The sequence below is a fragment of the Lissotriton helveticus genome, chromosome 3_1, assembly GCF_964261635.1.
Source record: "Lissotriton helveticus chromosome 3_1, aLisHel1.1, whole genome shotgun sequence".
NCBI classification, from domain to species: Eukaryota; Metazoa; Chordata; class Amphibia; order Caudata; family Salamandridae; genus Lissotriton; species Lissotriton helveticus.
This window is the reverse complement of record NC_136061.1, coordinates 596,683,542-596,696,535: the sequence shown is the minus strand read 5'-3', so window position 1 is coordinate 596,696,535 and position 12,994 is coordinate 596,683,542. Positions and strand designations below refer to the sequence as shown.

The 12,994-nt window shown below is 43.0% G+C and overlaps 1 protein-coding gene across 3 annotated transcripts in view; it reads left to right on the top strand.

Moving 5' to 3' along the window:
* The window catches only part of LANCL1 (LanC like glutathione S-transferase 1), a 531,190-nt gene that overhangs the window by 261,468 nt on the left and 256,728 nt on the right, over positions 1-12,994 (top strand). For all 3 annotated transcript variants that reach the window (XM_078680579.1, XM_078680580.1, XM_078680581.1), the window contains exon 5: positions 5,936-6,083. In XM_078680579.1, coding sequence (XP_078536705.1) covers positions 5,936-6,083 — 148 coding nt within the window. The remainder of the gene's footprint in view (positions 1-5,935; positions 6,084-12,994) is intronic.

Here is a 12,994-nt window from a genome sequence, read left to right as displayed (position 1 = left end):
CGCCCAACATCTGCTTCTCAGGCACTCTCATTTACCGTCCGCCCGGCCTCCCGAAGCAGTTTCTTCTATCCTTGCCATCGAATGTGGCCAGTAGAGTCAGCACCTCCTCGAGCTATACCGTGCTGGGTGACTTGAATCTACACTTCGACTCCCCCTCAGACCGTTCAGCTGCTATCCTATCAGATGACCTAGCAGCTCTACAACTCACTCAACGCGTCCCCTCCCCCACTCACGAAAAAGGTCATTTACTAGCCCCAATTTTCTCGAACTGTTCTGAGATCACAGTGGACCCAGGCATCACTCTTCCATGGACGGACCATTTTTTAATCCCCTTTAAATGGACCACACTTAAAATCTCTCCTCCGGCTCCCACCACCAAACTCAGGCGGGCCTGGACGCGCCTTGAGGTTGATAAATGGTGCACAAAACTGGCTAGCTCACAACCAGAAATTCAGGATGATCCCGCCCTAGCAAACCAGGCATATACCAACTGGATCTCCCAAAATCTTGACTCTATTCTCCCAATGAGCAAGACTGTACTGAAGCGGCCTCAAAAAACCGCCCCATGGTACACCCAGTCCCTCAGAGAAAAAAAGCGTCTCTGTAGAAGGGCGGAAAGACGCTGACGCCTAGACAAACTAGCGGATAACAAAATCCGGTACCGTGAAACTATCAACGAGTACAAATCCCAAATAAAAGCAGCCCAGTCGACGTACTTTGCCGAAAAGATCCTGAATGCTAGATCCAAACCTAAAGAGATCTTTCAGATCATTAAAAAGCTAACGAATCCATCCCCAGCGGTGCATGTCGAGAAATCTGTCTCCCAGTGTGATGACATCGCCGAATTTTTCTACCAGAAAATAAACAAAATCTATTCAGCCTTTTCCCCTCTAAACATCGACCGGTCCACCCAACCTAATAACCCCTCCAGTCTGCCGCATCCCCCCACCCCCTACAGTTTAACTCACTTTCCCCCACTAGACCTCTCCACTTTAGAATCACTGGCCCTCAGTATTAAATCAGGTTCCCCATCTGATCCTGCCCCTCCTGACATCCTAATGGCAGCATCTCATATTATCTTGCCCGTCATCAGAGAGGTATTAAACTCTTCCATCTCCTCTGGCACTGTCCCATCGGCATGGAAGCAGGCCATGGTCAGGTCTCTGATCAAGAAACCCAATCTGGACCCGTCTGATCTGGTGAACTATCGCCCTATTTCTCTGCTCCCTTGGTTGAGCAAGATTCTGGAGAAATATGTGAACCAACAGCTGGTGTCCTATCTAGAGGACTACCAAATACTTGATCCCACTCAGACGGGTTTCAGACCGAAGCACGGGACAGAGACCGCCCTCCTCATGGTCGTAGAGGAAGCGAGAAAAATCTTGGATCAGGGAGGATCAGTGGCAGTGATCCTCCTTGATCTAAGCGCGGCTTTCGACACAGTGTGTCATGACACCTTACTAAGCCGCCTGTCTAGCGTGGGGATTAAGGACGGAGCCTGGGCATGGTTTGAATCCTTTCTGAGGAACAGGTCTTTCAGGGTTTTTGACGGCGGCTCAGTCTCCTCCAGTAGACCTCTAAATTGTGGAGTTCCTCAGGGCTCTTCTCTGAGCCCTGCTTTGTTCAACCTATACATGAGACCACTGGCCAGTGTCGTCCGCCCTTTTGGAGTTAAAATCATCTCATATGCGGACGACACACAGCTGGTGGTCTCACTGGCGCAGGAGCCATCTCGAACTGCGCCAGGAGGGCTCAGAGAATGCCTGGAGGAAGTGAGGAGCTGGATGACGTCATCATCCCTGAAATTGAACGGAGAAAAAACTGAGCTAATGCTCCTAGGACCCTCAGAACCGGCATTTCCCCCTTCCCTATGGCCCCCAAGCCTAGGACCGCCGCCAACCCCAAAAAATTCCATCAAAAGCCTTGGGGTATGGCTGGATAGCTCACTCTCCTTCAACACCCAAGCCACTAAACTCTCAGCTACATGTTTTGCTATTCTGAGAGTGCTAAACAAAATCTTCCCTATCCTCCCCCTGGAAGCCAAACAGGCGGCCATTCAAGGACTCATCCACTCCCGGCTCGATTTTAATAACGCACTTTACCTGGGTGCACCTGAATATACCCTTCAAAGGCTGCAAACTGCTCAGAACAGCGCAGCTCGCCTTCTACTTCCCACACAGACACTCAGTTAGGACCGGGTTAATAAGCCTCCACTGGTTACCGGTCCGGCAGAGGGTTCTGTTCAAGGCGCTATGTATAGCCCATCAAGCCTTCTGGGACATGGGTCCTATCATCACCCGTAACTTGATCACTCATTACATCCCAAAGCGGAGTCTCCGCTCCAGCCAGACCCTCTTGGCAGTAGTCCCAAGAATAAAGAGATCCAGAACCGGCGGAAGGACGTTCACGTACAACGCAGCTAAGGCCTGGAATGCTCTACCTCTCCATCTTAGAGCCACCCAGAACCTTACTATGTTCCGCAAACAATTGAAGACCCATCTTTTCACATCTGCCTGCTAATCCGCTATCTTCTTCTCCCCTCCCTGTGCTCTGTAGGCTCACGATTTCCCTAGCGCTTGGACGCCCACGGGCATCAACTGCGCTCTACAAATCCCCAAGTTTACAAGTTTATCATTCCTATAAGACCAAACGGCATGAGGTTAAAGTGGGCAGGCGTTGACCCGATTAAAACACAAAAGGAAGTTATCGTTAACTGCAAACAGGAAATAGACCATTGTTTAAGCGAGGAGGCTGATTCAAGTTCCCTAATTTCCAATTTTCAAAAGATCAATGCATTCATAGAAGGGCTTTTTACTAAAAAGTACAGTGCCCGGAAACGGACACATACAGGTTGGTTTAATAAGAGTTGTACTCAGGCCCTCCATAACCTGAAGATAGCACTAGGAATTAAACCCCGTAATAAGGATCATATCAGAGAATTGTGCTTCAACTATAAACAGATTATTGGGGTCCGGAAAAAAAAATCGCAAGATAAAGCTTGGGACAAATTTAGTCTAGCGGCAGCTACTAAAAACAGTAAACTGTTCAGGGAGACAGTCAACTGCCCGTTTCTAAAGGATGATAGTCAACCAGACCTCACTTCGCATGTAAATAGCGCTGCGTGGATTGAACATTATACATTAATTTTTAACCCTGATAGGATTAACATTAATTTATCATTCGACTCCATCTGGCCCATACTACCTTTATCGATAAATATAGAAGAGGTCTATGAAGGGCTAGAAGATAGTAAAGGGGGCAAGGCCCCAGGGCCTGATGGGGTGCCCATCGATCTATATGAGAGTGAAATGGATCTATGGGCCCCAATTTTAGCAAGAATTTTTAACGCAGCTGCAGAAGGCCAGTTTCCGCCAACATGGGGCCAATCATTAATTATCCTCCTTTTTAAAAAAGGTTCCAAATCCATGGCCTGCAATTATTGACCCATATCATTGCTGGACTCGTCACTCAAAATAATGAGTAGGGTCATGCTGTGAAGGCTTGAAGCGTGGGCCGAAGACAACAAAACCCTCTCACCAGCCCAATATGGGTTTAGGAAGGGTTTAGGCACACTGGAACAGTGTGTTAACCTGGACCTTTTTATTGGTAAATACACAATGGCTAAAGGGGGTAAATTGTTGTTATGTTTCGCGGACCTTAGCAGAGCTTTTGACCTTGTGGACCACCAAATACTATGGCAAATCTTATTGGAAACCGTCTTCCGAAAGAAATTGTATATTTTTTGGCAAGGGTCTACGAGAAACTGTCTAGTAAAGTGCGCTACGGCCCAGCAGGCGAATGTACCCCCCTGTTTAATGGTAAAAGGGGCATCCGACAGGGGTGCGTACTTGCTCCCCTTTTGTTTTCACTGTTTATTAATCAGGTGTATGCAGTACTAAAACACATTCCCGCTGATGCCCCCTTGATTGAGGGCCAGTCCGTTCCAATTTTATTATATGCCGATGATGCGGTTTTATTATCACGTACCCCCATTGGCCTTCAGCGTCTTATTGACAATTTTACACTTTTTATTAATGACAGGAAACTCAGAATTAACAAATCTAAAACATTTGTAATGTCATGTGGAAATACTTCAACTAAACCTGGAAAGGCTTTTTATTTGGAATCAGTTAAATCTTTTTGTTATCTTGGTGTAACATTTGCAGGAAATGGGAAATGGTTACATGAATATGCCAATATACGTCATAAAATGAGCAGAAATACCAATAGTATTTTTAGATTTTCTGCAAAAGTGGGAGCACGAAGAGGTAAAGACATGGTGGCGATATATAACGCTAGATGTGTATCTTCTGCACTCTACGGTGCAGGAGTCTGGGGCCATCATTATAATCCGTCATTACAGCAAGACGAAAATAATTTTCTTAAACGCTTGCTGAGTGACCCTCCATTGGCTTCTACAGAGCTAATACACCAGGAAGTGGGCTTAAATTACATCTCAGATTTGGCAGCACTTCGCCCACTTTCATTATGGCGCTCCATTTGGACAAAAGATGAAACTATATTTACACAACGCATTATCAAAGATTGTCTGAAGCTCAATTATTGTTTACGTATTCCTTGGCTGAGCTTCATTCACCACTGGTTTAGTCTCTTATTTAATTGCAATATTTTTATTGAACCAGAATATGTGGCCACAATTGCTAAAAGAGAGTTTAAGGAAACATTTTTGGCCCATAAACGGGAGACAAGAGAGAGATTAACTAGGTTACAATCTACTGTTGTATTTTATGAGCAATTAAATCTTAAAACTGGTTTTCAACCATATCTAGATGCTGTAACAATAAGCTCACATCGTTTTGTCTTGACACGTTTAAGGCTAGGGATTGTTCACAATCTTGTGGCATTTCGGACTATGAAAAGAACATTAGTTTGCCATGCCCATGCGACAATATGTCTAAGCAAAGTTCCTGTCATTTTTTAATGTTTTGTAAATTTTATTACTTTTTAAGGAAATTTGATCTGAAAGCGTTGTTTTTAAAATACCACGTTCGATCCACTAAAAATGCTATGAAGTTAGTATTTTCTTTGGAAAGTTCGGATGTCTGCTTTTTGTGGCATCTTATATTCTAAAATGTATTGTTGCTAGGAAATTAATCGTTCTATAAAGCTCATTATTTCTTGAGCTTCCTGTTCCTAGGTATTTTGCACATTATGCTTAATTTGCACAAAAGTTGTTAAATCTGCATGTGACACCTTGGCGTGATTTGCACATAGACATGCAATGTTAATTATTATAACTCTGTATGTTGTATGCACTAGTCACTTTAAATATGTCACTTTATATATGTCACTATATAGCGCAATTTGCACATGATCAATAATGTTAATACTTGAATTCGCTATTACTATTAGAATTGTCTGATAAATCCTTGAAAGGCCTTATTACTTTGCTAAGAACTAAATACCTGAGGGTGATTATTGTAGTTATGAACATTGTATATTATTAGCACAAGACACTTTATTGCGAAATTTATTCATATCCTGAATATTGTTATCCTGTATAATTTTGTACCTATCTTCCCTTCTATGAGTTCTCCTTTGCGAAGTAATATTGTTAAGTATGAAATTGAGGTTGCAATCTACTTATGTATTTTATGTATGCTTATATGGTTGTTTTACACACGAATAAAGCTTTGAAATTGAACCAAGATTCTAGTTGTGAAAATGTATTCGAAGAGTTACACATATTGTGATGTTACTTGGATTCTTATTGTCAAAAGTACTACTGTCCGATCTGACATGGGATAAAAGCACTTTTGAGAATTATAATTTGCATATCTTCCACTTTTATTTGTCTAGAAAATCTTTTTGTGGCAGTTGGGACATACCCATTTGAATCCCAATGCCCCTTCATGGAACCTTCTGGTCTTGCATTTCGTAGCCTCCCTCGAATGTGTGTTTCTTTTGCTTCCAGCCTCCTACAGCTACATCAGTCTGCAGTGAAACTGGATTCCCGGGTGCCAGACGAGCTACTGTATGGGCGGATGGGGTACCTTTATTCTCTGCTCTTCGTTAACAGGCAGTATGGAGAGGAAAAGATCCCTGCAACTTACATCCATCAGGTGCAGACTTTATGTTCTTCTATAGAAAAGTCACAAGATAAAGCACCAAGTAAACTTGTAAGGTTGTGTAGTATGTCTTTTCTAGGATGATAGTGTTAGGAACACGAATGTGCGATCTTTGATGCCCTTTGAGGAATACATTTGGAAAACTATCTTTATTAGAGCATTTCTGATAAGGTGAAGGCTAGTCCACCTACCAAGAATACAGTAATGTCCTCCATAATATGAATATGACCTGTCGTAATGTGCTCAGTAATCTTGTATGATCCCGTAACATTAACAATCCACAAGCTGACTACTCTGCACGACCCCTGGAAAGACAGTTGTTGACTTTAATTTCTTGGCTACAACTAAGGATCTGGGTAATGACTGCAACACTGAGAGAAGAAGATTAATATTGTGGGCATGCAAACTGTGCTCTAAAAATTGGCAGCTATTAACTACTTGTAAAAGCCCAGCAAAAGTATGATAGATCAAGAAGAATTGTTGATGACTCATAAAAATAATGTTAACCCTTCAACTCCTCAGATTGAAGTGAACTCTTAAGGCACTCAGTCGGAAGCTTCCCGTGGATTGTGTTGGGTAGGAGAGACCTGAAATATACAGAATAGAGCAGAAGAGACATTGCGATTACTCTGCTGAAGAAGACTAAATATGTTGGGTACTTGCACTGCTACAACATGTACATTGTTAGAAATCCGTCTTTAATATAAAAAAAAGTGTTGTTTATACACTAATGCTTATTATTTATTATTGTTGTTTTTGTTATGCTCTTGTGTTGAAAATGAAGCTATTGATTGATATTATGTCACCTTCATACCAAGTTTCCTAAGAGCAACTTGCTTTTAAGATTTGTACCAGAATTTCGAGGGGGGTGGCAGAGCTCAGATTGAATCCAGATAGGGCTACATACGTGGTAAAATCATGTAAAACGTGTGTTCTCTTCGGAAAAATCAGTTTGCAGGCATTTCTCTTTCTCCATGTTTATTATTTCTTCGGATCCAAGTTATGTGAGATGGTTTCCCTGTTTGACTTCATCCTTAATTTACAATAACATTTGCAGGTTGACAGGTGCAGTTAGCACCCCAGTTGCTAAAAGGTGTGGTACAGCTGCGAGAAAAGGTGTCCTATCAGAATCCACAAGAGAGGTGTTATAAGGTCTTTCCTACTCTTCCTTCTTTCCACCCTGTTTTCCTGTCATGTTCAGCCTAGGAACACTTAGAATGTTCATTGATGTCACAGAATGTGGTGTGACTGATGGCCTCCGCCGTATGAATTTAAAAACCTTGCAGCATACATCGTACCACATAACGATAACATACAAGTATAGGGAATAGGTTATTAAAATTCACACTATAGTAGCCAGCTTGCCATAAATAATCACGGATTGTAGGTACCTTAAATCAAAGGTCTGCCCGATATGTACATACATATATTTTTACACGCTGTGGGATAAAAAATATGGTATAGTCCATCTATGATAGTTGTGTGGATAACAAACCAAAATCCAACAAATCCTCTTGGTATACCAGCAACGACTCATGAAGAGGACAAAAACGAGTTTTTGAAAATAAAAACACGAACTGTTCGTATTTAAGTCCCGTGGTTACATATTCGCATTTAGGGATAATGATTTGAAATACAACTGTGAACCTTCTAATATGGCGGTGTAGGTACCCGAACATACAAGTGTTTACAGCTAATCCTTTCACTCTGTTTATGATCTCAATGGAGAGCCGAGAGGGGAGGTCATGTGACCAGGAAGCACACACTAGATAATGGCGTCCTTGCGACGTTTCCATCATCGGCGGAGGACGAAAAGTGATGTCATTTGAGATGTCATCAGTGATGTCACTGACCATGAATGATGTAATATGTGACATCATCAGCAGTGGATTGCGGGTGTGCGAAATATAGTTAGTACAACTAACTATATAGGAGCAATTTCAATGTTTTTTTAAATGCTAATTCCTAACTACATAAGGCCTGAAACCTATGGTTTTTTCAGTGAATTTCAATGGTTTTTTATATGCTAATTCCTAACTATATAAGGCCTGAAACCTGTTTTTTTCAGTGAATTTGCAAGGTTTTTTAAATGCTAATTCCTAACTATATAAGGCCTGAAACCTATGGTTTTTTCAGTAAATTTGCAAGGTTTTTTTAAATGCTAATTCCTAACTATATAAGGCCTGAAACCTATGGTTTTTTCAGTGCATTTGCAAGGTTTTTTAAATGCTAATTCCTAACTATATCAGGCGTGAAACCTATGGTTTTTTTCAACAAATTTCAAAGGTTTTCTAAATGCTAATTCTATTAGTAGATAACATTTAAATATGTTAATATCCTTGTGGGACCACCTGAGCAGCCCTAGGGGGTGAGGGTGGTTCTACCCTGCCCCCTTTTTGCATTCTACACGTTTGTTTTTCTGCTTCTTTTGTGCCTCGGTCTACCGAGCACAAGATTGCTGCCCAAACTTCCTGTTTTGGAGTGTTCATAGCCAATCAATGCAGCCCATGCTCGGAAAGGTCTGCGCGCACTCCTGATTGGCTGGCAGTCGTCTGTCAACATTCCAAACTGTCCAAACCAAGAAGTGTTGGCCACCATCTTGTTTCTCAGGAGAACTGAGGCACAAGAGAGCCCAAAACAAGAGTTGAAAATGCGGGGTACGCGTTTTCAAAACTTTTTTTTTCTGGCCCTTCGCGTTCTTCTGGGACCTCCTGAGAAGGGCTAGATGTCCTATGGAAAATTACATGGGGAATTAAAAAAAAAAAAAAAGCTTTTTTGCCCTTTGGGGTCCTCCTAGGCCCCCCTGAGAAAACCTAGGGGGTCTCTACCCTGCCCCCTTTTAAAGTTTTCCCCTTTTGTTTTTCACCTCTTGAGTCTCGGTTCTACCGAGACACAAGATGGCGGACTCTCCGGACCGTTTGGAATGTTCACAGACACCCGAGAGCCAATCAGCTTTCCTCTCGCGCACTTCCGTGGCGCGCCGGGTGCGCTTACCGGTACGCGTACCCAAATTGCTCGGAGCGTGCATATAGATATATATGTGTTTTTTAAGTTAATTTTCATAAAAACCACTGGAGCGATTTTCACCAAATATGGAAAAGGCACTACTGCGTACCAGTCCCTACCATTTTGCCAAGTTTGGTGTAATTCCGTTCAGCGGTTCGGGCTGTAGCCGTGTCTAATCGTCCTATGGAAATTAACATGGGGAAAACACGTTTTGGACCCCCCATTTTTCTCGGCCCCCGCTTGACGGATCCCCCCGAAACTTTCAGGGAAGGAGCGGAGCGTAACAAGCCATCTTCTTTGAGACAATCGCGTACATTCATTAACCGGCGCCAAAGTTATTCACAATAGAATGTTGTGGATTTCCTTTGGAAACTAGGTCCCAACTATATATACCTACTGGCGACCGCCAGTAGGATATATATATATATATATATATATATATAATGTCACAGCTCCTGAATGCCCCCTGGCGAAAGCGCACTCCTCAGCGTCTCGCACACTGGCGTTTGTCAGGTAAGGTGGGGATATATCTCCCGATGAGATTGCAGTTCTCTTGTCGACCATTAAAAAGCCTGACGCGTTTCTGAGCTACTGGCTCGTCTTCAGAGGCTTCGACAAGAGGATTGTGTACGTGACACGCCCATAAATACTCCTGTTCGCTCTCCATTGGGCTGCCCAGCTGTGTGATACGCAAGGTTCTCAGGAGTATTTATGGGCGTGTCACGTACACAATCCTCTTGTCGAAGCCTCTGAAGACGAGCCAGTAGCTCAGAAACGCGTCAGGCTTTTTAATGGTCGACAAGAGAACTGCAATCTCATCGGGAGATATATCCCCACCTTACCTGACAAACGCCAGTGTGCGAGACGCTGAGGAGTGCGCTTTCGCCAGGGGGCATTCAGGAGCTTTGATGTTTGTGCGGCAGCCCAGCCGTAAAAAGCGCACTACCCCGAGAAGCACGGGGGTCCTGTGGCTCGAAATCCTTTCCAGCTACGTAAAAGGAGTCAGCGCCTTGAGGGATGTTGTGTGGGGACACGCTTCCGAGGCCCATCCCGGGCTTACACAGACAGTTTTGAATTATTGTGCATCCATCCAGGATTTATTAACGTGACACGGACCACAAGGCCCAGAGAACCTTGCGTATCACACAGCTGGGCAGCCCAATGGAGGGCGAACAGGAGTATTTATGGGCGTGTCACGTACACAATCCTCTTGTCGAAGCCTCTGAAGACGAGCCAGTAGCTCAGAAACGCGTCAGGCTTTTTAATGGTCGACAAGAGAACTGCAATCTCATCGGGAGATATATCCCCACCTTACCTGACAAACGCCAGTGTGCGAGACGCTGAGGAGTGCGCTTTCGCCAGGGGGCATTCAGGAGCTTTGATGTTTGTGCGGCAGCCCAGCCGTAAAAAGCGCACTACCCCGAGAAGCACGGGGGTCCTGTGGCTCGAAATCCTTTCCAGCTACGTAAAAGGAGTCAGCGCCTTGAGGGATGTTGTGTGGGGACACGCTTCCGAGGCCCATCCCGGGCTTACACAGACAGTTTTTAATTATTGTGCATCCATCCAGGATTTATTAACGTGACACGGACCACAAGGCCCAGAGAACCTTGCGTATCACACAGCTGGGCAGCCCAATGGAGGGCGAACAGGAGTATTTATGGGCGTGTCACGTACACAATCCTCTTGTCGAAGCCTCTGAAGACAAGCCAGTAGCTCAGAAACGCGTCAGGCTTTTTAATGGTCGACAAGAGAACTGCAATCTCATCGGGAGATATATCCCCACCTTACCTGACAAACGCCAGTGTGCGAGACGCTGAGGAGTGCGCTTTCGCCAGGGGGCATTCAGGAGCTTTGATGTTTGTGCGGCAGCCCAGCCGTAAAAAGCGCACTACCCCGAGAAGCACGGGGGTCCTGTGGCTCAAAATCCTTTCCAGCTACGTAAAAGGAGTCAGCGCCTTGAGGGATGTTGTGTGGGGACACGCTTCCGAGGCCCATCCCGGGCTTACACAGACAGTTTTGAATTATTGTGCATCCATCCAGGATTTATTAACGTGACACGGACCACAAGGCCCAGAGAACCTTGCGTATCACACAGCTGGGCAGCCCAATGGAGGGCGAACAGGAGTATTTATGGGCGTGTCACGTACACAATCCTCTTGTCGAAGCCTCTGAAGACGAGCCAGTAGCTCAGAAACGCGTCAGGCTTTTTAATGGTCGACAAGAGAACTGCAATCTCATCGGGAGATATATCCCCACCTTACCTGACAAACGCCAGTGTGCGAGACGCTGAGGAGTGCGCTTTCGCCAGGGGGCATTCAAGAGTATATATATATATATATATATATATATATATATATATATATATATATATATATATATATATATATATATATATATATATATATATATATATATATATATATATATATATATATATATATATATATATATATATATATATATATATATATATATATATATATATATATATATATATATATATATATATATATATATATATATATATATATATATATATATATATATATATATATATATATATATATATATATATATATATATATATATATATATATATATATATATATATATATATATATATATATATATATATATATATATATATATATATATATATATCCTTCCCCAGTAGGTAGTTATAGTTAGGACCTATTATCCATAGGAAAACCGCAACATTCTTTTGGCAATAACTTTGGCGTCGATTAATGAATCTTCTTGACATTTTCAAAACTTTTGGCCAGCTCAGTTCAGCTCCTTCCCTGAAAGTTTGGGTGTGATTGGTCAAGCGGGGGCCGAGAAAAAAGGGGGTCCTAAAACGTGATTTCCTCATGCAATTTCTCATAGGACCTTTAGACAAGGCTACAGCCCGAACGGCTGAACGGAATTACACCAAATTTGGCAGAGACGTAGTTCTCAGTTCCGACTTTGGCTTTTCGTTTATGTGGTGTCAATCTGTACAGTAGTTTCTGAGAAAATTGGGGTTAAAGTAATTTATATATCTATGGGCACGGTGGATCCGCGGATTGTTCGAGGATTGGCATCGTAGCATAAGCGCACCGTCCCGATCACACGCTTAATTCTAATTGGTTGTCAAGCGGTTTTAAACATTCGAAACCAGGAACTGTTGGCAGCCATTTTGTGCCTCGGTAGATGCGAGGGTGAAGAAGTCTGTGAAATATGTGTGCAAAACGTGAACAGGGACAGGGTAGACACGCCCTGATCCCCTAGGCCTGCTCAGGGGGTCCCATAAGGACCAGTAGGGCAAAAAAAGTAGGAAAATATATATATATTTTTTTAAAAGTCGCAGGATGTGCGTAGGATCCGTGCATTTCGCCGCCGAAAAAAACGCATGTATTTTTGAGATATACATCAAGCTTATGTGTTTAGATCTTGGGTGGCTCTAAAAAGAGCCCTTGTGTTTATTGAGAGATTTTAGTACCTACAAGTAAGTACCGATGCAGAGTCTAACGTTCATGAGGAAGACTCTGTTCCCTTCATCTGTAAAATGTACACCATCTCTCCTATAGATGCCATACATATGAAAGGCAGATTGTTGTTGTATGTGGACCCCATTCTATAGTCTCGGAGAAAAGCAGAAACAGATTTATTCACATGTTTCCTAGCTTTTTCAATTTCTGGACAAAATTGATTGGACCAGTTCCATTTCTGCATTTGGCATATGTTAGAATAGACAAAGGCAGTTTGGGGGAAAAGTGACATCAGTTCTCCAAAGGTGTCCTTCATAAGCATTTCCAGACCTACTCCAGTCAAAGTGTCTAGGTCATTGCCCCCACAGTGCACAATTATGAGGTCATGGTGTTGGAGACGTAAAAAGGATTTCACCAATTGCATCAATT